Below are 23,122 nucleotides of genomic sequence, written 5' to 3'. Positions count from 1 at the left end.
AATGGGGTATTTTGTTTCTTGTGAAAATAAGAAATTTTCAGCCAAAACTACATATTATTTGAAAAAAATTATTTTGTTTTCATTCCCAGCCCAATTCAAATAAGTTCTGTGAAAAACTATGGGGTCAAAATGGTCACAACACCCATAAATGAATTCCTTGAGGGGTGTAGTTTCCAAAATGGGGTTATTTGTGGTTGGTTTCTATTGCTTTGATACCTCTGGGGCTCTGCAAATGCGACATGGCACCCGAAAACCAATCCAGCAAAATCTGTACTCCAAAGAACACACAGCGCTCCTTTCCTTCTGAGCCCTCCCATGGGCCCAAACGGCAGTTTATCACCACAAATGGGGTATTGCCGCACTCAGGACAAATTGGGCAACAAAATGGGGTATTTTGTTCCCTGTGAAAATAAGAAATTTTGATCACAAATGACATTTTATTGGAGAAAATGTCATTTTTTTCATTTCAGTGCCCAATTCAAATACGTGCTGTGAAAAAACTGTGCGGTCAAAATGGTAACAACAACCCTAAATGAATTCCTTGAGGGGTGTAGTTTCCAAAATGGGGTCATTATTGGGGGATTCCTACTGTTTTGACACCTCAACACCTCTTCAAACCTGGCATGCTGCCTAAAATATATTCTAATAAAAAGAGGACTCAAAATGCACTAGGTGCTTCTTTGCTTCTAGTGCTTGTGTTTTAGTCCACGAGTGCAGGAGGGCCACATGTAGGACATTTCTAAAAACTGCAGAATCTGGACAATACATATTTAGTAGTGTTTCTCTGGTAAAACCTTCTGTGTTACAGGAAAAAAAATGAATAAAATTTTAATTCAGCAAGAAAAATGAAATTTGCAAATTTCACCTCCACTTTGCTTTAATTCCTGTGAAATGTCTGAAGGGTTAAAAAACTTTCTAAATGCTGTTTTGAATACTTTGAGGGGTCTAGTTTTTAAAATGGGGTGTTTTATCAGGGTTTCTAATACATAGGCCCCTCAAAGCCACTTCAGAACTGAACAGGTACCTTAAAAAAAAGGCTTTTGAAATTTTCTTAAAAATATGAGAAATTGCTGTTTATGTTCTAAGCCTTGTAACGTCCAAGAAAAATAAAAGAATGTTCAAAAAACAATGCAAATCTAAAGTAGAGATATGGGAAATGTGAACTAGTAACTATTTTGGGTGGTATAACCGTCTGTTTTACAAGCAGATGCATTTAAATTCTGAAAAATGCAATTTTTTCAAAATTTTCTCTAAATTTTGCAATTTTTCACCAATAAACACTGAATATATCGACCAAATTTTACCACGAACATGAAGCCCAATGTGTCACGAGAAAACAATCTCAGAATCGCTTGGGTAGGTTTAAGCATTCCGACGTTATTACAACATAAAGTGAAATATGTCAGATTTGAAAAATGGGCTCTGAGCCTTAAGGCCAAAACAAGGCTGCGTCCTTAAGGGGTTAATGTAGATAAATGTAAAGTTATGCATCTGGGTACCAACAACCTGCATGCATCATATGTCCTAGGGGGCGCTACACTGGTGGATTCACTTGTTGAGAAGGATCTGGGTGTACTTGTAAATCATAAACTCAATAACAGCATGCAGTGTCAATCAGCTGCTTCAAAGGCCAGCAGGATATTGTCGTGTATTAAAAGAGGCATGGACTCGCGGGACAGGGATGTAATATTACCACTTTACAAAGCATTAGTGAGGCCTCATCTAGAATATGCAGTTCAGTTCTGGGCTCCAGTTCATAGAAAGGATGCCCTGGAGTTGGAAAAAATACAAAGAAGAGCAACGAAGCTAATAAGGGGCATGGAGAATTTAAGTTATGAGGAAAGATTGAAAGAATTAAACCTATTTAGCCTTGAAAAAAGACGACTAAGGGGGGACATGATTAACTTATATAAATATATTAATGGCACATACAAAAAATATGGTGATATCCTGTTCCTTGTAAAACCCGCTCAAAAAACAAGGGGGCACTCCCTCCGTCTGGAGAAAAAAAGGTTCAAGCTGCAGAGGCGACAAGGCTTCTTTACAGTAAGAACGGTGAATTTATGGAATAGCCTACCGCAGGAGCTGGTCACAGCAGGGACAGTAGATGGCTTTAAAAAAGGGTTAGATAATTTCCTAGAACAAAAAAATATTAGCTCCTATGTGTTGAAATTTTTCCTTCCCTTTTCCCTTCCCTTGGTTGAACTTGATGGACATGTGTCTTTTTTCAGCCGTACTAACTATGTAACTATGTAACTATGTAACTATGTAACTATGTCACCGGGAGTGTGGCAACCACGAAAGCATGAGTCGGGGTAGGTGGGAAAAGCGCGTGCAAGTCGGCTAGGAACCAGATACCACCGCATCATGACTTTATAGGCTGATTCTAAAATATTCATATTAATAGAGCAGTGCGACATTGTATTCCAGATACTGTGCCAATCTGCTGGTTCAAGCGTCACCCCCAGATCCCGGTGCCATCGATGTACATATGTGTGAGGAACAGGTGTGGGATTGTTAAGAAGCCACTTATATAATATTGATATGATCCCCTTAGTGTTAGGGCTAGTTTCGCAGATTCGCTCGAACTGAGAGAAAGAGTCAGAAGCAGTCTTATTATGAATAAGAGAAATAATCCAATTCTTGAGTTGTAGATATCGGAATACTTCGCCATTGGGAATCTGCCGAGAGGTCTGAAGCTCACAGAACGAGAGAATCCGAGAGTGAGTGGGCGTTAGAAGATGATGAACTCTGAGTATACCACTTGACCACCACCATTTAAAAGCAAGATAATTGTCCGCACCTGGGGAGAACAGGGGGTTATGCCACAGCGAAAGGAGAGGAAGGTGCCGCGAGATCAATCTGCTAGAATATTTGACAGAGTCCCATACCGTTAAAATGTGCATAAGTGTGGGGGAAAGATGAGGAGAGCGAAGGGAGGGGGGTACCCAAGGTAATGATTGGATTGGGGTTGGCGACGTCTCCGGAATATCCAGGTACACCCATAAAGGCATATTTACAGAAACATGCAATTTAGTTAAGGACGCTATAATAGCTGCTTGGTAATATTTGGAAATATTCGGAACCCCCAAACCCCCATCGGCCTTTGGCGAGCAAAGTGTAGACCTGGATATTCTAGGACGTGCTCCCCTCCAAATAAAGAAAGAAATCAGGTTCTGAATAAGACGCAAAATGTGTGGTGGGACTTTGATTGGCAGGGTTTGAAACAGGTAGAGGAGCTTTGGAAGGATGGTCATTTTGACTGCAGAGATGCGCCCCATCCAGGATAGATATGTGGATTGCCAGGATGTCATCGAGGATGTTAGAGAGCGGATAAGGGAGGGGTAGTTAGCGGAATACAGCTGATCATAGGAGGGGGTCAAATGAATACCCAGGTAGTTCAATGAATGTCTGGCCCACTGAAAGGGGAAATGGCTTTGTAATGAGTGCATAGTTTGTTGTGTCAGGTTAATATTTAATGCGATGGATTTAGTGGGGTTTATAGCAAGTCCAGATATTGAAGCGAATTCTGATAGAGTTTGCATTAAGTTAGGAAGGGAGATAAGGGGTTGGGAGAGCATAAGTAGCATATCGTCAGCGAAGAGGGACAATTTATGTTGCACGCCCCCCAACTCCAGACCCCTGATGTTCGGATTTTGGCGAATCATCATAGCTAGAGGTTCTAGCGCTAGAATAAATAGAATAGGGGATAGCGGGCATCCTTGTCTGGTGCCCCGTTCAATAGAAAAGGAAGCAGACTGATAATTCGCATAACAAACTTTAGCAGTAGGGTTAGAATATAGGGCGTGCACCCAAGACATAAAATGGCTGCCAAACCCCCACTTCCCCAAGGCAAAATCCATGTAAGACCAGGATATTGTGTCAAAAGCTTTTTGAATGTCAAGTGAAAGGAGCATTGAAGCCACATTTCTCTTACGTGCCTGGTGAACCAGGGATATAACTCTCTTGGTACAATCGCTTGTTTGTCTGCCTGGGACAAAGCCTGCCTGGTCCCCATGTATTATCCCGTCAAGGAAGCGGTTGACTCTAGCCGCCAGAATTTTAGCTAAAATTTTTATATCAGTGTTCAGGAGGGATATTGGTCTATAATTAGTAATTTGAAGGGCGTCCTTTTGGGGTTTAGGAATCATTACAATATGTGCCGTCAGGGTTGGTGCCCGAAGGGTCGTGCCAGTTCGGATAGTGTTAAAGAGTTGGGTTAGATACGGGCTTAGGAGCGGGAAAAGTTTTTTGTAGTATAATGGGGAAAATCCATCTGGACCAGGAGATTTGGAAGGTTTTAACTCCTTGATAGCCGCCTGAACTTCAGTCTCAGATATCTCGGCTTCCAAGGCATCAAGATTGGTGGGGGTGATGCCCGCGTATTGGTTTTTTAACAAGACATTTCTTCATTCTGGCTGGACCTATGTGTATTTCTAGGTCTACAGCCAAACTGAGGAAGTCAATGGGGCTCCCATAATTACGGGTGACTACGTGTGTGCACCCATAATTACGGGTGACTACGTGTGTGCACCCGTAATTATGGGAGCGTTGCTAGGCGACGTCAGTAAATAGTCACTGTCCAGGGTGCTGAAAGAGTTAAGCGATCGGCAGTAACTGTTTCAGCACCCTGGACAGTGACTAGCGATCACAATATACATCAACCTGTAAAAAAAATAGAAGTTCATACTTACCGAGAACTCCCTGCTTCTTTCTCCAGTCCGGCTTCCCAGGATGACGTTTCAGTCTAAGTGACGGCTGCAGCGGTCACATGGACTGCCGCGTCATCCAGGGAGGTCGAAAGAGGGACGCGTCACCAAGACAACGGCCGGTAAGTATGAAATTCTTTTACTTTCACTAGGGAAAGTGCTGTCCCTTCCCTCTATCCTGCACTGATAGAGAGAAGGGAAGTACTTTCACCTCAATACGCAACGGCCAGTCCGCATCAATTTACTGCACATTTTGGGCAGATCCGCAACAGAATCTGCAACACAGATTCTGTGCGGCATTGATGCGGACAGTTGCGGAAGAAATACGCCATGTGGGGCCATGCCCTTAGAGTGATTAGCATCAAATTAAAGTCCTGGTGTCTTTTCTGAAGGTAGGATTTTTATAAACTTAAATTGTAATTTCTTTTTAATCTTTTCATAACTTCATTTTTTAGATTACTATTGTAATATTTATTCCTAGAAACCATTGCAAAATAAATTTTAGGCCGGATTCACACGAGCGTGTGCTTTTTGCGCGCGCAAAAAACGCTGCGTTTTGCACGCGCAAAAGGTCCATAACAGCTCCGTGTGTCAGCAGCGTATGATGCGCGGATGCGTAATTTTCGCGCAGCCGCCATAATTATGACATTCTGTATGTTTGTAAACAGAAAAGCACGTGGTGCTTTTCTGTTTGCATTCAGTTTTTACTGCTGTTGCGCGAATCACGTGCGTCACACCGAAGTGCTTCCGTGTGCTGCGCGTGATTTTCACGCACCCATTGACTTCAATGGGTGCGTGATGCGCGAAAAACGCACAAATATAGGACATGTCGTGAGTTTTACGCAGGGGACACACGCTGCAAGAAAATCACGGACTGTCTGAACGGCCCCATTGACTAACATAGGTCCGTGCGAGGCGCGTGAAAATCATGCGCGTTGCACGGACGTATATCACGTTCGTCTGAATAAGCCCTTATATTTGACAATATAATTATTTTTTTTAAATGGTCCATCCAAATAATATACCTCTCTCATAAACCACTGGCAGTAAGCTACAGCAATCCATTCTCGAGCATGAATTCCACAATCCATAAATATAGCTTTCTTTGTCTTATTTGAGGGCCATCCAATCTGTAAAATATAAAATGTTAAAGTGTACAAATATATAATTAACCCTTTTATGACCAAGGGTCATTGATGCCCCGTTGTCCAAGTCAAATTTTCCATTTCTGATATGCACTTCTTTAAACAATAATATCTTTGCAACCGTTTTGAATATCACAACTATTTTTACTTTGTTTTCTTTACAAGACTTTTGAGGCTTTCATTTTCTAGATTACTTTAATTAATTCCATGTTTTTAATTTGTATTATGAGCAAACAAATCACCAAAAATGTGAAAAGAGAGTTTTGGCGCTATTTTTTTACGCAGAAACCGTGTCGAAAACCGCGCTAAAAAACATCCGAAAACAGCATTTATTGATTTCAATGGTAGGGGACGCGTTTTTTTCTCGCCAGCGGAAAAAAAAGCTTGCGGGTAAACAAGCGGGAAAAAAAGGAACATGACCTATCTTGAGGCATTTTCCGCCTCAAAAACCCCATTGAAATCAATGGTAGACCGAAAAAAATGCCACAAACGGTAGCAGCGTTTTTTGACACGTTATTTTTCCTTTGCCTTTTGAGGAAAGAGTTAAAAAAATGCCTCCAAAAAAAGCGGCTGAAAACGAGTCAAAAAACGCATATGGTGCAAAAAAAACTGAGCTGATTTTTTTTTCCAGGCAGAATTTTTGCCTGCAAAAAACTTGTGTGAACTAGGCCTTAGTCTTCTCCTACCTGGATCACTGTGAGGGGAGAGTGAAGCGAGCTATAAGTCTATATTCACACTACGTAAAAAAAGGGCAGTTAACTACGGATCAACTGTCAGATTTTCATGGTTGTTTTGCATGAGGTGTCTCAAAATTTGAATACATCTCCCGGCCGTCTGACCGTTTTTAACCGCCATTTGCCATCCATTTTTCATGGCCGTTAAAAAAAATGGATGAATCTTATTTGTTAGGGTTTTTTTTCCCAACCCCCTGAAAACCCCACAGTGCCCATGTAGATAGTGCCGCAATGCCCCTGAAGGTAGTGCCAGATTGTCCAGTGTAAATAGTGCCAGTGCCCACATAGATAGTGTCCACTGTAGATAGTGCCACAGTGCCCACATAGTGCCACAGTTCACACTGTAGATAGTGCCCACATAAAGCTACAGTTCCCAATGTAGATTGTGCCTACATAGTGCCACACACAGTGCCCATGTAGATAGTGCCACATTGTACCCTGTAGGTTGTGCCCATATAGTGCCACAGTGCCCATGTAGATAGTGCCACACCCCCTGTATATAGCACCCCCCTAGATAGCACCACACCCCCTGTCTGTAGATAGTGCCACCCCCTGTAGATAGCACCATCCCCCCTGAATATTGCACTATCCTCATGCAGATAGCACTATCCCCCTGTAGATAGCACTAACCCCCTGTAGATAGCACTATCCCCCTGTAGATAGCACTATCCGCCTGTAGATAGATAGCATCATCTCCCTGTAGAAAGCACCATTCCCCCCTGCAGATTGCGTTCCAAGCTGCCAACATTTATATATGTGACAACTGCACCGGGCATCGGCAGTTGGAACATATATAGCCATATGGCTGTCGTGAAGGGGTTAATACATACTTAGGTTATACTAAGTTCGGTTTTTTTGCGATATCAAATGACTTTTTCATCAGTTACAAAATCTAGAGTAGGGAAAGACTGTACTTAAATAGTGAGGGTGCAGCATTAAAGAGAAGATACTTTAAATATGTAGAAAAAGAAGGGGGAAAAGCTCTTAACCCCTTCCCGACATCCGCCGTATATACAGTGAAGGAAATAAGTATTTGATCCCTTGCTGATTTTGTAAGTTTGCCAACTGTCAAAGATATGAACAGTCTAGAATTTTTAGGCTAGGTTAATTTTACCAGTGAGAGATAGGTTATATTAAAAAAAAACAGAAAATCACATTGTCAAAATTATATATATTTATTTGCATTGTGCACAGAGAAATAAGTATTTGATCCCTTTGGCAAACAAGACTTAATACTTGGTGGCAAAACCCTTGTTGGCAAGCACAGCAGTCAGACGTTTTTTGTAGTTGATGATGAGGTTTGCACACATGTTAGATGGAATTTTGGCCCACTCCTCTTTGCAGATCATCTGTAAATCATTAAGATTTCGAGGCTGTCGCTTGGCAACTCGGATCTTCAGCTCCCTCCATAAATTTTCGATGGGATTAAGGTCTGGAGACTGGCTAGGCCACTCCATGACCTTAATGTGCTTCTTTTTGAGCCACTCCTTTGTTGCCTTGGCTGTATGTTTCGGGTCATTGTCGTGCTGGAAGACCCAGCCATGAGCCATTTTTAATGTCCTGGTGGAGGGAAGGAGGTTGTCACTCAGGATTTGACGGTACATGGCTCCATCCATTCTCCCATTGATGCGGTGAAGTAGTCCTGTGCCCTTAGCAGAGAAACACCCCCAAAACATAATGTTTCCACCTCCATGCTTGACAGTGGGGACAGTGTTCTTTGGGTCATAGGCAGCATTTCTCTTCCTCCAAACACGGCGAGTTGAGTTAATGCCAAAGAGCTCAATTTTAGTCTCATCTGACCACAGCACCTTCTCCCAATCACTCTCAGAATAATCCAGATGTTCATTTGCAAACTTCAGACGGGCCTGTACATGTGCCTTCTTGAGCAGGGGGACCTTGCGGGCACTGCAGGATTTTAATCCATTTCGGCGTAATGTGTTACCAATGGTTTTCTTGGTGACTGTGGTCCCAGCTGCCTTGAGATCATTAACAAGTTCCGCCCGTGTAGTTTTCGGCTGAGCTCTCATCTTCTTCAGGATCGAGGATACCCCACGAGGTGAGATTTTGCATGGAGCCCCAGATCGATGTCGATTGACAGTCATTTTGGATGTCTTCCATTTTCTTACTATTGCACCAACAGTTGTCTCCTTCTCACCCAGCGTCTTACTTATGGCTTTGTAGCCCATTCCAGTCTTGTGCAGGTCTATGATCTTGTCCCTGACATCCTTAGAAAGCCCATGTTGTAGAGGTTAGAGTCAGACTGATTAATTGAGTCTGTGGTCAGGAGTCTTTTATACAGGTGACCATTTAAGACAGCTGTCTTTAATGCAGGCACCAAGTTGATTTGGAGCGTGTAACTGGTCTGGAGGAGGCTGAACTCTTAATGGTTGGTAGGGGATCAAATACTTATTTCTCTGTGCACAATGCAAATAAATATATATAATTTTGACAATGTGATTTTCTGTTTTTTTTTTCTCTCACTGGTAAAATTAACCTAGCCTAAAAATTCTAGACTGTTCATGTCTTTGACAGTGGGCAAACTTACAAAATCAGCAAGGGATCAAATTCTTATTTCCTTCACTGTATACGGCGCTGTCGGGAGGTGCTTCCCGCAAAGCGCCGTATAGGTACTGCGTAACGTGAAACGGTCATCGGTGCTAATTGCACCGTGATAAAGTAAAGATGGCTGCTGTCCCTGACAGCAGGCCATCTCTACTACTCGCCCAGGGTGCCGTTTCGGCCCCCCCGCATCGGCGATCGCTGCTATTGGTCAGTCAATTCTGAACGGCCAATAGCAGTCATTTTTGTTAAAACTGTGCACTGGAGTCACAGGGCACAGTTAGACAGTGGCGATTGGTGCTGTCTAAGACAACACCCATCACCACCAACGTCACCTAGGGAGGTGGCAGTGATGCCACCTCTAGGAGTGCTCTGATTGGTCGGTCTGTAATGACCGCCAATCAGAGCACCAGGGGGGGGGTTTTGAACATCGAGACAGCTCTGCACTCCGCCATTCCAGTTTGAGGCAGCGTGCAGAGCGGTTGAGAGACTGTCTGCTGTGGCTTTGCTGGGATTTGTAGTGCGATCTGCGCTACTTTGTATAAAAAAGTGCCCTATATGCTACTTCTGTCTGATCATCAGTCTTTTTTTGTTGTTGTGATCAGACAGATTTTTTTTGCCCTTTCCCTGTCCTTGGGCCTGTCCTTGTCCCTGTCCCAGTCCACCCCCTCCCTGTCCTAAACTATGACCCCCCTTTCCCACCCCACCCCCTCCCTGTCCGAGTCCTGTGCCCACTGAGCGCTGATCAGTGACCACCATCACTGATCAGAATCTGTGCTCAATTTTTGGCGCTGGATTTTTTTTTTCTAATTTGCACCATCTCCCTGTGTGCGCCCTGCGGCCATGAAGTGCTGGTTAGTGACCGTCATCACTGATCAGCATCCGTGTTTTTTTTTTCCGCAGGTTCTTTCTTTGTGCCTTTTTTCGCCCACACCAATTACCTGTGTGTGTCCTGTGACCGCTGAGGGCTGATCAGTGACCGCCATTACTGATCGGCATTTGTGCTCAACTTTTGGTCCAGGAATTTTTTATTTTTGTCATTTTTTTCCAATTATAAATTTTCACCATCTACCTGTGTGCACCCTGCGGCCACAGACTGCTGATTAGTTATCAGCATCTGTGGTAATTTGTTGATGCAGGTTTTTTTAGGTCTTTTTTTCACCTAAAATTTTAAATATAATAGTAGTTAGGTGTAGCTAGTAGGTAGAGAGTTAGGGTAGCATACGCCAGCGTTAGAAACGTTCATTTAGTTTTAGATCTAGATAAATATATCTAGCAACTTTTTTTTTAGTAGAAATTTACCGTAGTTCAGTTAGACTACAGGTTTTTTTTAGTAATAGATAGCGTCAGTTTTTTTCCTTTTCTTCTCTTCTCTTTTTAAAAAAAATAAATTCTTATCATCTAATTTCTGTTCACTATACATGTGTAAAAACACTACACACACACACACACACACACACACACACACACACACACACACACACACACACACACCCCTGTGTAAAAATAAAAGTTGATTACACGTGTAAAAACACCACACAACCCCCGTAATAAATGAAAATGTCTCAATCGGCCAGCGAGGGAGACGAGGAATATGCCCCACTCCTTTTAGTTTCCTCCTCTTCCTCCTCCTCCAGTGATGAGGAACCCTCCCAAAGGCGATCCAGGAGAGCAGCTGAGGCAACCCCTATGATTGATCCCATGTGGACTCTACTCCCCGAAAATTATGAGGATCAAATTCCTGATTTTATAGGCAGCTCAGGAATTCAGTTTGAGACTGAAGGCCTCACAGAAATTGACTTTTTCAAGGTCTTTTTCTCTGAGGAGTTTGTTAATTTAATGGTGGCCCAGACTAATCTGTACGCCCAACAATTTTTAACCCAAAACCCCACTTCATCATATGTTAAGTGGACCCCAGTAGATGCAGCGAAGATGATGACATTTTGGGGCCTTGTGCTGCATATGGGACTAGTGAGGAAGCCAGAGGTTAGGCAATACTGGAGTGCGGATATTTTGTACAACACCCCAATTTACCGTATGGCCATGTACCAGACTCGCTTTGAAGCGATTTTAAAATTCTTGCATTATAATGATAATGCACAGTGCCCGCCCCAGGATGACTCCACATTTGACCGTCTATTTAAAATCTGGCCACTCATTGATAATTTCTGCACCAAATTTTCACAAGTGTACACCCCCGATAAATATATTTCCATAGACGAGTCCCTTGTTCATTTTAAGGGGAGGCTTAAATTCCACCAATACCTGCCCAATAAGAGGGCAAGGTATGGAATTAAATTGTACAAACTGTGTGAGAGTACATCTGGGTATACACACAGGTTTAGGGTTTACGAAGGGAAGGACTCTATTATTGAACCCCAAGAATGCCCCCCCGTCCTGGGAGTTAGTGGGAAAATAGTGTGGGATTTAATACACCCATTGCTGGACAAGGGTTATCACCTTTACGTGGATAACTTCTATACCAGCATCCCACTATTTAGGTGCCTTTCTGCCAGAAGTACTGTAGCATGCGGTACTGTGCACAAAAATCAGAGAGGCCTCCCTAAAACACTGCTTAGCCAAAGCCTCAAAAGAGGTGAGAGCAGGGAACTATGCAGCGAGAACATGATGTTCGTCAAATATAAGGACAAGAGGGATGTCCTTATATTGACCACAACTGATGGCAGCGGCAGCACCCCTGTCCCTGAACGAGGTACCACCACAGTGACCCAGAAGCCAAATTGCATCCTGGGCTACAATAAGTACATGGGCAGGGTTGATCTCTCTGATCAAGTACTGAAGCCTTATAGTGCCCTACGGAAAACAAAGACTTGGTACAAAAAGCTGGCCGTGCACATTATACAGATGGCATTGTATAACGCCTACATACTATCCCGATGTGCAGGCCGGACAGGGACATTCCTTAACTTTCAAGAGGTGGTGATCAAGGCACTTCTATTTGGGAACCAGGCAGGGAAGGGCCCAAGCACATCTGCTGGTAGCGATGGTCCATGTATTGTACCAGGGCAACATTTCCCCAATGAAGTGCCCCAAATTGCAAAGAAGGGAAGGACACAAAAAAGTTGCAGAGAGTGTTCCAAAAGTGGAATAAGAAAAGACACTATTTACCACTGTGAAACCTGCCCCGAAAAACCAGGCCTGCTTGAAGGATTGCTTCAAAGAGTACCATACATCCATAAATTTGTAATTTCATGCTTCATTAACCCCTTTATTATACCAAAAGCAACATTGCGTCCACACACATATCCAGCTACATGCTAGTTCCAAAAGTCAAATGGAGCTTCTGAGCCCTGCCGTGTGTCCAAATAGCCGTTAATGACCACATGCGGGGTACTGTTTTACTCTGGAGAAATTGCTTTACAAATGTTGTGGCGCTTTTTCTCCTTTTGTCCTCGTGGAAATGAGAAAAAATTAGCTAAACCTAAATTTTCTTTGAAAAAATGTCGATTTTCATTTTCACGGCCTAATTCCAAAAATTTCTGCAAAAAAACTGTGGGGTCAAAATTCTCACTACACACCTAGATAATTTCCTCAAGGGGTGTAGTTTCCAAAATAGGGTCACTTTTATAAGGTTTGCTCTAGTTTGGCCCCTCAGGTTCTTTGCACATGTGACATGGCCTCCCAAAACCATCTCTGTCAAATTTGAGCTTCAAATGGCGCTCTTTCCCTTCTGAGCCCTGCCGTGTGTCCAAACAGCCATTTATGACCACATGTGGGGTATTGTTTTGCTCGGGAGAAATAGCTTTACAAATTTTGTGGTGCTTTTTCTCCTTTAGTTCTCGTGAAAATGAGAAAAAATTATCTAAACCTACATTTTGTTTGAAAAAATTTTGATTTTCAAGTTCACAGCCTACTAAAAATAATTTCTGCAAAAAACCTGTGGGGTCAAAATGCTCACTATACCCCTAGATAATTTCCTCAAGGGGTGTAGTTTTCAAAATGGGGTCACTTGTGGGGGGTTTCTACTGTTTTGGCCCCTCAGGGGCTTTGAAAATGCGACATGGCCTCTGCAAACTATTCCTGCTAAATTTGAACTCCAAAAGTCAAATGGCGCTCTTCTGAGCACTGCCATGTGTCCAAACAGCCGTTTATGACCACATGTGAGGTACTCTTTTACTCGGGAGAAATTGCTTTACAAATATTGTGGAGCTTTTTCTCTTTTAGTTTTCGTGGAATTGAGAAAAAATAAGCTAAATGTACATTTTCTTTGAAAATATGTAGATTTTAATTTTCACGGCTTACTTCCAAAAATGTTGGAAAAAAACCTGTGGGGTCAAAATGCTCACTATACACCTAGATAATTTCCTCAAGGGGTTTAGTTTCCAAAATGGGGTCACTTGTGGGGGTTTACACAGTTTTGGCACCCCAGGAGCTTTGCAAATACGACATGGCCTCTGCAAACTATTCCTGCTAAATATGAGCTCCAAAAGCCAAATGGCTCTCTTTCCGTTCTAAGCCCTGCCGTGTGTCCAAACAGCCATTTATGACCACATTTGGGGTATTGTTTTACTCAGGAGAAATTGCTTTACAAATGTTGTGGAGCTTCTTCTTCTTTAGTCCTCGTGGAAATGAGAAAAAATTAGCTAAACCTACAGTTTCTTTGAAAAAATGTAGATTTTCATTTTCACGGCCTACTTCCAATAATTTCTTCAAAAAACCTGTGGGGTCAAAATGCTCACTATACACCTAGATAATTTCCTCAAGGGGTTTAGTTTCCAAAATGGGGTCACTTGTGGGGGTTTCCACAGTTTTGGCACCCCAGGAGCTTTGCAAATACGACATGGCCTCTGCAAACTATTCCTGCTAAATATGAGCTCCAAAAGCCAAATGGCTCTCTTTCCCTTCTAAGCCCTGCCGTGTGTCCAAACAGCCATTTATGACCACATTTGGGGTATTATTTTACTCAGGAGAAATTGCTTTACAAATGTTGTGGAGCTTCTTCTTCTTTAGTCCTCGTGGAAATGAGAAAAAATTAGCTAAACCTACAGTTTCTTTGAAAAAATGTAGATTTTCATTTTCACGGCCTACTTCCAATAATTTCTTCAAAAAACCTGTGGGGTCAAAATGCTCACTATACCCCTAGATAATTTCCTCAAGGGGTGTAGTTTCCAAAATAGTGCCACTTGTGTGGGGTTTCCACTGTTTTGGCACCGCAAGAGCCCTGCAAACTTGACATGGTGCCTAAAATATTTTCTAATAAAAAGGAGGCCCTCAAAATCCACTAGGTGCACCTTTGCTCCTGAGGCCTGTGCTTCAATCCATAAGCACACTAGGGTCACATGTGGGATATTTTCTAAAACTGCAGAATCTGGGCAATAAATATTGAGTTGCATTTATCTGGTAAAACCTTCTGTGTTACAAAAAAAATGGATTAAAAATGAATTTCTGCAAAAAAAAATTAAATTTGTAAATTTCACCTCTACTTTGCTTTAATTCCTGTGAAACGTCTAAAGGGTTAAGAAACTTTCTAAATGCTGTTTTGAATACTTTGAGGGGTGAAGTTTTTAAAATGGGGTGACTTTTTGGGGTTTCTAATATATAAGGCCCTCAAAACCACTTCACAACTGAACTGGCTCCTGTAAAAATAGACTTTTGAAATTTTCTTAAAAATTTGAGAAATTGCTGCTGAACTGGACTAAAAAAACCACTGGCCTCAGAAGCAAAAGAGCACCTAGTGGACTTTAAGGCCCCCTTTTTTTTGGGGAATATATTTTAGGCACCATGTCAGGTTTGAAGAGGTCGTGTGGTGCCAAAACAGTGGAAACCCCCCCAAAAGTGACTCAATTTTGGAAACTACACTTTTCAAGGAATTTTTCTAGGGGTATAGTTAGCATTTTGACCCCACAGGTTTTTTTGCAGAATTTAGTGGAATTAGGCTGTGAAAATAAATATCAACATTTTTTCCACTAAAATGTTGCATTTTTTTTATTTTCACAAGGGACAAAGGAGAAAAAGCCCCCCAAAATTTGTAAAGAAATTTCTCCCGAGTATGGCAATACCCCACTTATGGTCATTAATGTTGTTTTTTTCATTAGAAATTAATTAACCCTTTGAGGACTGATCCATTTTTTGCTTTTTCATTTTAGTTTTTCACTCTCCGCATTCCAAGAGCCATTACTTTTTTATTTTTCCATCAATAGGGCAGTGTGAGGGCGTATTTTTTGCAGGAGGAGTTGTAGTTTCTATTGACACCACTTAAACTACCATATATTGTACTGGAAAACTTTGGTTCCTCCAGTGTTTTTTGAGTTTTATTTTTACTGCTTTCACGTGCGGTAAAACCAGCAACTTAACTTTCTTATGCTACTCAATACAATTAGGCCTCGTTTACACGAGCGTGATAGACGTACGCACCTATATTACTCTATGGGGGCATGTAGACAGTCCGTGAGTTTTGCTCAGCGTGAGTCCGCTGAAAAAAACTCACGACATGTCCTATCTTTGTGTGCTGTTCGCGCATCACGCACCCATTGAAGTCAATGGGTGCGTGAAAACCACGCATGCCGTATGGAAGCACTTCCGTGCGAACTGCGTGATTCGCGCAACAGCTGTCAAACTCTGAATGTAAACAGAAAAGCACCAAGTGCTTTTCTGTTTACAAACATCCAAACGGAGTGTGATAATGATGGCGGCTGCGAGAAAATCTTGCAGCCGCGCATCATACGCTGATAACACACGGAGCTGTTAAGTGCCTTTTGCGCACGCAAAACGCAGCATTTTTTGCGTGCGCAAAACGCTCACGCTCGTGTAAATCAGGCCTTACAGGGATACCAAATTGATATAGTTTTTTTTATATTTTACTACTTTTACCAAGCAAAAAGTATTTGTTAAAAAAATAATTGTTTTGTTTCCCCACATTCCGAGAGCCATAAGTTTTTTATTTTTTGGTAGATTGAGCGGTGTGATAGCTTATTTTTGACTAGACAAGCTGAAGTTTTTATTGGTTTCATTTTTTGGTTCACATATCTTTTTGATTCCTCTTTATTAAAAAATTTTTGAGAGCTAAGGTAACCAAAGAAACAGATATTTATTTTTTTTTAATTCACCTTCACTGTGCGCTATAAATGACATCTTAATTTATTCTGCTGGTGGATATGATTACGGCGATACTATATGTATATAGTTTTGCAGCACTTGCACAATAAAATCACTTTTTTAAAAAATAATTTATTTTTTGTCTCACCATATTCGGAGAGCCATAACTTTTGATTTTTCAGTCAAAAAAGCTGTGTAAGGGCTTATTTTGAGGAAGGGGTTGTAGTTTTTATTGGTAATATTTTGGGGTACATGCAACTTTTTGATCAGCTTTTATTCTATATTTTGGGAGGGGGGTGACCAAAAAGTAGCGATTCTGGCATTGTTTTTCATTTAAATTTTTTTGCGGTGTTCACCCTGCGAAAAAAAGAACATTATAGTTTTATAGTTTGGATCGCTACAAACGCGGTGATACCAAATATGTGTACTTTTTTTTAACATTTACATTTTCTCCCTATAATAAAAGACTTATTAAAAAGGAAAAAAGCAGTTTTTTGTTTTTTAACGTATAACATTTTTACACTTTCTTAAAACATTTTTATCAACTTTTTTTTTTGTGCCACTAAGAGACTTCAAGACCTGATCGCTGCTATAATACATTACACTACCTATGTAGTGTAATTTATTATAACTGTCAGTGGGATGCGGACAGTCACGCTAATAGGAAACCTATCAGGACCAGCCGGAGGCTGGTCCTCATAGGCTGCCATACATGGCACACCCGGAGGCCATTGTCTGGCCTCAGGTTCTCATGCCAACCATCGGCACACCCGCGATCGCATCGTGGGGGGTGCCAATGTGCTACAAAGCCCTTAAATTAGGTGATCGCAATCAATCGCGGCATCTAAGGGGTTAATTGCCAAAATCAGTGGCGATGGACCACTGGCCGGCAACATTGGAGTCTCAGCTGACCTCCAGATTCACGGTGCACACTGCCACGTCAAGAAACTTCCCATGAACCTTCCCGCAAGGATGTACAGTTGCCTCGTCGTGCGGGTAGGGGTTAATTCCTCACAGTTTTCAAGATCTCTGCTTTTTGTTATTCAGTAGGTTCATTTTTTTTTAAATTTACATTTTTATTACGTTTTCAACATAACAACAAAACAGTTAAAAAGCAAAAAAAAAAAAGAACAAGAAAGATGAAAAATTAGACATTTGCACTATATAATCCATCAGAAGAAAGGAAAAACAAAAACAATTCCATCTGTTGTCAGCAGATTAGTGTAAAATTGTAATATTTAGAGTACAAATACATTAGAAATAACAAATAAACAAGTCTCAGCTTCTTCGACTATAAGTAGTAATTTTAACAAAGAGAAAGAAAAGCCGCCGTGTTACCTTCTTTCAAAAGAGAAAAAAAAAACTATGGAAGTCTGATACAGAAGTTTTCCCCCTACCGCATTTCCATCCCACATTTGGTTTATACAGAAAGGTTTAGAAAATGGAAGATGAAACTATAGCCATACGTTGCCCCCCCGAACTACCAATGCCCATGTTACGAGGGGGAAGTGGGGGAAGGAGTCCTGCACACCCTATATTCTGACCATAGGGCCCATTGCATACGAAAGGTATTGAAAGTATTTAAACGTATTGCTACCATCTTCTCCATAACATAGTCAAAGTGTACTAGGTTACTTAGTTCCGTTATTGTGATCGGATCTGAAGACTTCCAAGACCTAGCTATCAATAATCTGGCAGCCAAGATTACATGGCCAACAATCCACCGAAACTCTATAGGGATTTCAACAAGGCCAATAAAACATAGTACCAGAGCTGGGGATGGAGAGATCCTGAAATGTACAATAGAATAAATAAATGTAAAGGTTAATTTCCAAAACTTGGATACTAGAGGGCAAGTCCACCATACATGCATATAACTACCTATTATTCCGCAACCCCTCCAACATGACGGAGAATAATTAACATTAAATTTAGCAATTTGCAGAGGGGTTCTATACCACCTAAGTAGTATTTTTTGCGCTATTTCTATGTGGCTAGCACCCCTTGAAATCCTGGAGGCCCAATGTATAGCAGAGTACCATTCACTTAGTGGGATTGCCAGCTTTAAATCTAGTTCCGAATGCAACAAATACCCAGGCTTAACTAGCGACTGAGATCGGGAAATTTCAGAATAAAGCAAAGAGATCCCTTTTGATTTTGACGATGCTAAGACAAATATCTTGTGTGCCCTAATAGGGAAAACTGGGGAATCAACAGAACTTGACTGTAAAATATGGCGAATTTGAAAATATTTAAACAGATCATGTTTGGGAATGTGGTAACTATCTACCAAGTTATGAAAAGGTATTAGTGCATCTCCATCATACAATGACCCAATGTCACATATTCAGTAGGTTCATGATTGTGTAATAGAGACACAGGTGCTAGGATCATCAAAAGGCACAGATCTGATACAAATACTGTAATTAGAGATGACCGAACCGGGACAACCGAACCCGGTTTCGGTCCGAACATCGTGAAAAGTTTGGTTCGCAGCGAATCCGAACTTCACCGGGTTCGGCCAAACACGTTTTGACCGAACCCGGCTTATGAGTCACTGATTTTCCGGTACGCGACGTCAGGAGATAGTCACTGTCCAGGGTGCTGAAAGAGTTAAGCGATCGGCAGTAACTGTTTCAGCACCCTGGACAGTGACTTCCGATCACAATATACATCAACGTGTAAAAAAAAATAGAAGTTCCTACTTACCGATAACTCTGTGCTTCTTCCTCCAGTCCGACCTCCCGGGATGACGATTCAGTCCAAGTGACCGCTGCAGCCAATCACAGGCCAATCACAGGCTGCAGCCAATCACAGGCCAATCCCAGGCTGCAGCGGTCACATGGACTGCCGCGTCATCCAGGGAGGTCGGGCTGGATGGCGAAAGAGGGACGCGTCACCAAGGCAACGGTGACGCGTCCCTCTCTTGACATCCAGCCCGACATCCCTGGATGACGCGACAGTCCATGTGACCGCTGCAGCATGTGATTGGCCTGTGATTGGCTGCAGCGGTCACATTGGCTGAAACGTCATCCAGGGATGTCGGGCCGGATGTCGAGAGGGACCCGTCAGCAAGGCAACGGCCGGGAGGCCGGACTGGAGGAAGAAGCAGGAAGTTCTCAGTAAGTACGAACGTCTTTCTTTTTTTTTTTTTACAGGTTGCTCTATATTGTGATCGGAATTCACTGTCCAGGGTGCTAAAAGAGTTACTGCCGATCAGTTAACTCTTTCAGCACCCTGGACAGTGACTATTTACTGACGTCGCCTAGCAACGCTGCCGTAATGCACACATGTAGCCACCCGTCATTACGGGAGCTCCATACACGATTTTTATGGGCTTTCTTGAATTACAGGTTCGGTCCGAACTAGTTCGGTCCAAATCGAACTTTTTCAAGAAATTCGGCGAACCAGCCGAACCTAACTTATCATAAGTTCGCTCATCTCTAACTGTAATGAGCTGTGCACCTGTCTGTTCATCACATGACTATAGACTGAATTTTATCTACTGGAAGTAAACAATGAATGTTCCTACTGAATACCAACAAGCAGAGATCTTGAAAACAGTGAGGAATTAATAAAGAAAGTATATTCGAAAATTGTATAACTTTTCATTATACAAAAAAATAAAATTTCTGAAACCGGACAATCTCTTTAAAGAGAACCTTTCACCTCCCTATGTATGTGCAGGTGAGTGCAGCATGTAATGGGGAGGGCTGCACAAACCCTGGGGCACTTTAAAAAAAATTCTACCTCCCTCCGTTTAGATATTGGTGCCGTTATATTTGGCGCCCGATATTTAAATAACCCCCTGAACGGTGAACGGGGCGTGTACTGGCAATGGGGCATGTTACTATGGCTGCGACACTGTCCAATCAGATATGGACAGTGCCACAGCAATAGCGAGCAGAGAAAGTGCACGCTCTCTCTCTTCAGCTTTAAAGATCAGTCTTTTCACCCGAACTGGCAAGGGGGCGTGTCACTTCTACGGACAGCGCTCCCCAGCTCTTACACTGTCCGTAGCAGTGACACGCCCCCTTGCCAGTTCGGCAGACAAAGTACAAGTCTCCTCTCCACAGCTCTTACACTGTCCGTAGCAGAGACACGCCCCCTTGCCAGTTCGGCAGACAAAGTACAAGTCTCCTCTCCACAGCTCTTACACTGTCCGTAGCAGTGACACGCCCCCTTGCCAATTCGGCAGACAAAGTACAAGTCTCCTCTCCACAGCTCTTACACTGTCCGTAGCAGTGACACGCCCCCTTGCCAGTTCGGCAGACAAAGTCCAAGTCTCCTCTCCACAGCTCTTACACTGTCCGTAGTAGTGACACGCCCCCTTGCCAGTTCGGGTGAAAAGACTGATCTTCAAAGCTGAAGAGAGAGAGCATGCACTTTCTCTGCTCGCTCTTGCTGTGGCACTGTCCATATCTGATTGGACAGTGTCACAGCCATAGTAACACGCCCCCTTGCCAGTACACACCCCGTTGACTGTTCAGGGGGTTATTTAAATATCGGGCGCCAAATATAACAGCACCAATATCTAAATAACGGAGGGAGGTAGAAATAAAAATGTAAAGTGCCCCAGGGTTTGTGCAGCCCTCCCCATTACATTCTGCACTCAGCTGCACATATATGGGGAGGTGAAAGGTTCTCTTTAACTTGTCCTGTCACTGATGCCTTTTGGCCCTCTATAACCTGTCCTCTATAAGCTTCAGTAAGCCATTTAAGACTCTATCAAAATTGGATAATAAGAAAGGGCCTCTGTAATACATAGATATATAACTTACCTTGTATAAATTTAGTTTCCATATTATCATCTCATATTCATGCACTTTAGTTTAAGGACCCATTGACTCCATTGTCTTTTAACACTAAAAACTCATCATCTAGCATTATGTGCTAAGTATGTCTGCCTTAAATTCAATCTCCTGGATAGGACGGAGATCCTGCTGGTGCTACATGACACTTCTGGTGATCACATAGGTGTATATATAGCTCCTGTAGCATATAAGCACCATTATTGTTTAGGGTTTTTGAGGTGAAGAGACCTAACAGCTTCTGTCACGAGGCCAGCGTATTAATTTCCCCATAAACATAATATGCAAAATTATAATCATATATGTGGTTAACTTACTTTAAAGTAGTTGATTGGCTTCCCTTCATATGTGGGTCCTAGAATGTGTTGTTCTACCACATCCTTATATTTATCTTTAATGAGATCCATCCAGTTATAGATCTAATAAAGATATTAATAAAATTTGTAGTTATCCCCCAATGTGTGATTAAACAACAAAATAAAAAATAAAAAACAACTGTTAGCTTTAGGTTTTTTATGTTTCTCTATTACTAGTGTGCTATTTTGAGAGCCTTTTATGCATTGTACATTAATACAGTATGTGCAGACACAGATATGAAAACAGTATATAATAACATTGTATTAAACGTGCATTACACATTAAATGTGGATCATTATTTTAAACCACAAAAAAGTCTGTATGCGTCTTAAGCCCATTGCTCATTTTTTCTCTCACCTTTTGAAATGTTTTATTTTGCAATAAAATTATAGAAATGCATATGTGAAGTACTGCATGCCATTGTTTTCTATGGGCCCAACATACAGTAAACCAAATTGTATAATTTCAGAATTGTATAATTTCAGAATTTCAGAATTTGCAGGACAAACCTGCTATGTGAAGGAGTTACATAGACTCTACAGCAGCAAAACGGAAGACATTTTTAATGAACACTATTTAGAAAGTAGCTTAATTTTGCATTTAGTAAGCAAATTAATATAAAAAAAAGTGTCAGTGCAAAGGTGTACATAGCCTTTAAATACTCCTGCTGCAGTTGACACAAACCAAATGGGGCTGTGCTAGTGATATGCCATCAATTTCTGTGTTGGGAATGAGCCTTTAATCTTTTGACTTATAATGGGAGCTTGAGAGACTGTGTCTTAGTCTGGTCTTTGTTAACAATTTTCTGTAAGGATATGGGTAAAAACTATATATATATATATATATATATATATATATATATATATATAAAAAATAATATATATATATATATATATATATATATAGTATAGTATAAAAATATCTATAAGGTGAGGCCCATATAGGGAGGTAAGAGGGAACCCCTTAATCCCCAAGCAGGGTCCTTATGAATTATCTTGCTTGATTTTAGTCAATTATGCGGCGGTTGAGTGACAATGAATGTTAACATTTAGGCCAGAGCAACGCACCGGCTTTTGACGCATAATTCTCAGCCACTAAAATTACAGGTTGATGATGCGAACGTGCTTTTGGCACATTGTCAATGCATCTTGGTTACACGTTTTTGTTTTTTTTCCCCTCAAAATGAATTTAGATTATTGAAGTGCTGATAAGTTGCATGTCTCTATTATGCAATAGGAAAGTCTCGCATTTTACCCATTGAAATAGGAATATGACTACCTAATGGAATCTGTATTAATGGGGGTCTGTAATAATGGGGTCTGTATTTATATAGAGTGTCTAGTCTGGGATCTGTATTTAGGGAGTCTGGTCTAAGGTCTGTATTATGGGGATCTAGTCTGGGGTCTGTAATAATGGGGGTCTTTGTTTATTTATTTAGGGAATCTGGTCTGAGGTCTGTATTTACGGGGTCTGGTCTAGGGTCTGTATTTATTTAGGGATCGATTAAGTGGGGGGTCTGAAATAATGGGGTCTGTATTTATTTAGGAGTTCTGGTCTAGGGACTGTATTTACATATGATGTCAGGTCTGGGGTCGGTATTAAAGCTGCCCTTAGACATTAAATAAAAGTAGGCTAATAATGTGATCAACCAGGTTGTAAAATGTGGATACTACATGGGTATGACATGATCGGCAGATCATTTGCTGATTTGGCCGACCAGGGAGTCAGTTTTTTAAAAACGGACTCCCTGG

General features: G+C 41.7%; 1 protein-coding gene across 1 annotated transcript in view; it reads right to left on the bottom strand.

Moving 5' to 3' along the window:
• LOC142656349 (carboxypeptidase O-like) overlaps positions 1-23,122 on the bottom strand; it is an 82,672-nt gene that overhangs the window by 23,712 nt on the left and 35,838 nt on the right. The window contains exons 5-6 of the mRNA XM_075831256.1: positions 21,332-21,433; positions 5,735-5,839 (exon numbers count right to left, since the gene is read on the bottom strand). Of these exons, the coding sequence (XP_075687371.1) occupies positions 5,735-5,839; positions 21,332-21,433 (207 nt within the window). The remainder of the gene's footprint in view (positions 1-5,734; positions 5,840-21,331; positions 21,434-23,122) is intronic.

The sequence above is a fragment of the Rhinoderma darwinii genome, chromosome 6, assembly GCF_050947455.1.
Source record: "Rhinoderma darwinii isolate aRhiDar2 chromosome 6, aRhiDar2.hap1, whole genome shotgun sequence".
Taxonomy (NCBI): Eukaryota; Metazoa; Chordata; class Amphibia; order Anura; family Rhinodermatidae; genus Rhinoderma; species Rhinoderma darwinii.
This window is presented reverse-complemented; position numbering and strand designations above follow the sequence as displayed.